This window comes from Galeopterus variegatus, unplaced genomic scaffold, assembly GCF_000696425.1.
Source record: "Galeopterus variegatus unplaced genomic scaffold, G_variegatus-3.0.2 Scaffold60, whole genome shotgun sequence".
In the NCBI taxonomy this organism is placed as follows: Eukaryota; Metazoa; Chordata; class Mammalia; order Dermoptera; family Cynocephalidae; genus Galeopterus; species Galeopterus variegatus.
Genome location: NW_007726171.1, coordinates 113,184 through 114,863, shown reverse-complemented (window position 1 = coordinate 114,863; position 1,680 = coordinate 113,184). Strand labels below are relative to the sequence as shown.

The 1,680-nt window shown below is 37.1% G+C and overlaps 1 protein-coding gene across 1 annotated transcript in view; it reads right to left on the bottom strand.

The window, feature by feature from the left end:
• Positions 1 to 1,680, bottom strand: part of SP1 (Sp1 transcription factor) — a 51,862-nt gene that overhangs the window by 6,619 nt on the left and 43,563 nt on the right. The window contains exon 4 of the mRNA XM_008575673.1: positions 86 to 254. Within this exon, the coding sequence (XP_008573895.1) occupies positions 86 to 254 (169 nt within the window). The remainder of the gene's footprint in view (positions 1 to 85; positions 255 to 1,680) is intronic.

Here is a 1,680-nt window from a genome sequence, read left to right as displayed (position 1 = left end):
ATCCGTTAATTTTATATATATATATATATATATATATATATATATATATATATACACTTGTCAGAGACTGGCTGGGTCAACTCACCTTCCTTCACTGTCTTTACAGTAGGGGCAGGTGCATGCTTCCCTCCGGGTCCTCCGACCAGCTTGGGGTTGGGGATCAGGGCTGTTCTCTCCTTCCTCTCCGCCTGCTGTGTCATCATGTATTCCATCACCACCAGCCCCATGGAGGCCAAGCTGAGCTCCATGATCACCTGAAATTAAGAGATCACAAGATGGGAATTGAGGAGGTTATAAAAGCTGCAAGCATCTCTCAGTGACACCCTACATTCACAATTCTTCAAAGTTTTATAGCCACATTCACTGAAACCACCAATACTTGAAATCTTAAAAATCATCACCAAAAATACAAAGAGTCAAAAAGCATATGAAAATTTGATCAATCTCTCAATTTTTTTTGGCTGCTGGCTGGTATTACTCATAATTTTTAAAAAGCAACTTTAGTTATGATGAATTTGCAATTCTTCACATATAAGATTACCAAAAGTTAAAACTCTGATAATATATGGCATTGGCAAGAGTATGGGGAAATAGACAGTTTCATATACAGGTGGTGATAAATTAATACCACCTTTTTTCTTTTTCTTTTTTTTTTTTTAAGATGACCAGAAAGGGGAACTTAACCCTTGACTTGTTGTTGTCAGCACCATGCTCTCCCAAGTGAGCTAACCAGCCATCTCTATACAGAGATCCGAACCCGTGGCCCTGGTGTTACAAGCACCACACTCTCCCAAGTGAGCCAAGGCCGGCCCTAGTACCACCTTTTTGAAGGCCAATTTGGCAGTACTGTTGAAAATTTAAATGCATGTCTACTTTGAACCAGTAATGTTCTATGGATATACTCACAATTATACAAAGACATGTGACAATAATGTTTTCTGTAGCTTTATAAAAATAAAAAACTGAAAATAATCTAAACATTTACCATTAAGAAACTAGTTAAGTAAATTATAATAAAAAACAGACTACTATGCAGCCATTAAAAAGAATGAGACAAAGTTATGTACTGTCAGAGAAAGATGTCCCACAAATCTCTTACTCATTCTCAAGTATCTCCAGGGCTAAAATGCTATGGAAATGACTGAAAATAAGACTTTAAAAAGTTAGAAATCATACAAAACCTGAGAAATCTCAAAGGATAGATGGGTTTTGCCTGAAATGAGCAAAAAAAATTGTCCTGAATATCCAGCAGGGAATAGTACATGTATATTCTAAATTTTTACACAATGAGGAGAGAAAGAGCTGAGGTCAAAGTCAATTCTGCATCATAGCTATATGCCACAGGAAAGTTTTAATTTGGGACTCTATGTTTTTTATAATGCTAGAAAAAGGAAGAAAATATCAAGTCCTCATTCTATTGTGTTGGCTGATGTCACTTGCTTTTATTTTTATTTTATTTTAAAAGATGACCTGGGCCGGCCCGTGGCTCACTCGGTAGAGTGCGGTGCTGATAACACCAAGGCCCCGGGTTCGGATCCCACATAGGGATGGCCGGTCCGCTCACTGGCTGAGCGTGGTGCTGACAACACCAAGTCAGGGGTTAAGATCCCCTTACCGGTCATCTTTAAAAAAAATAAATAAAAAAAAAAAAAAAAAAAAAAAAAAAAAAAAAAAAAAAGA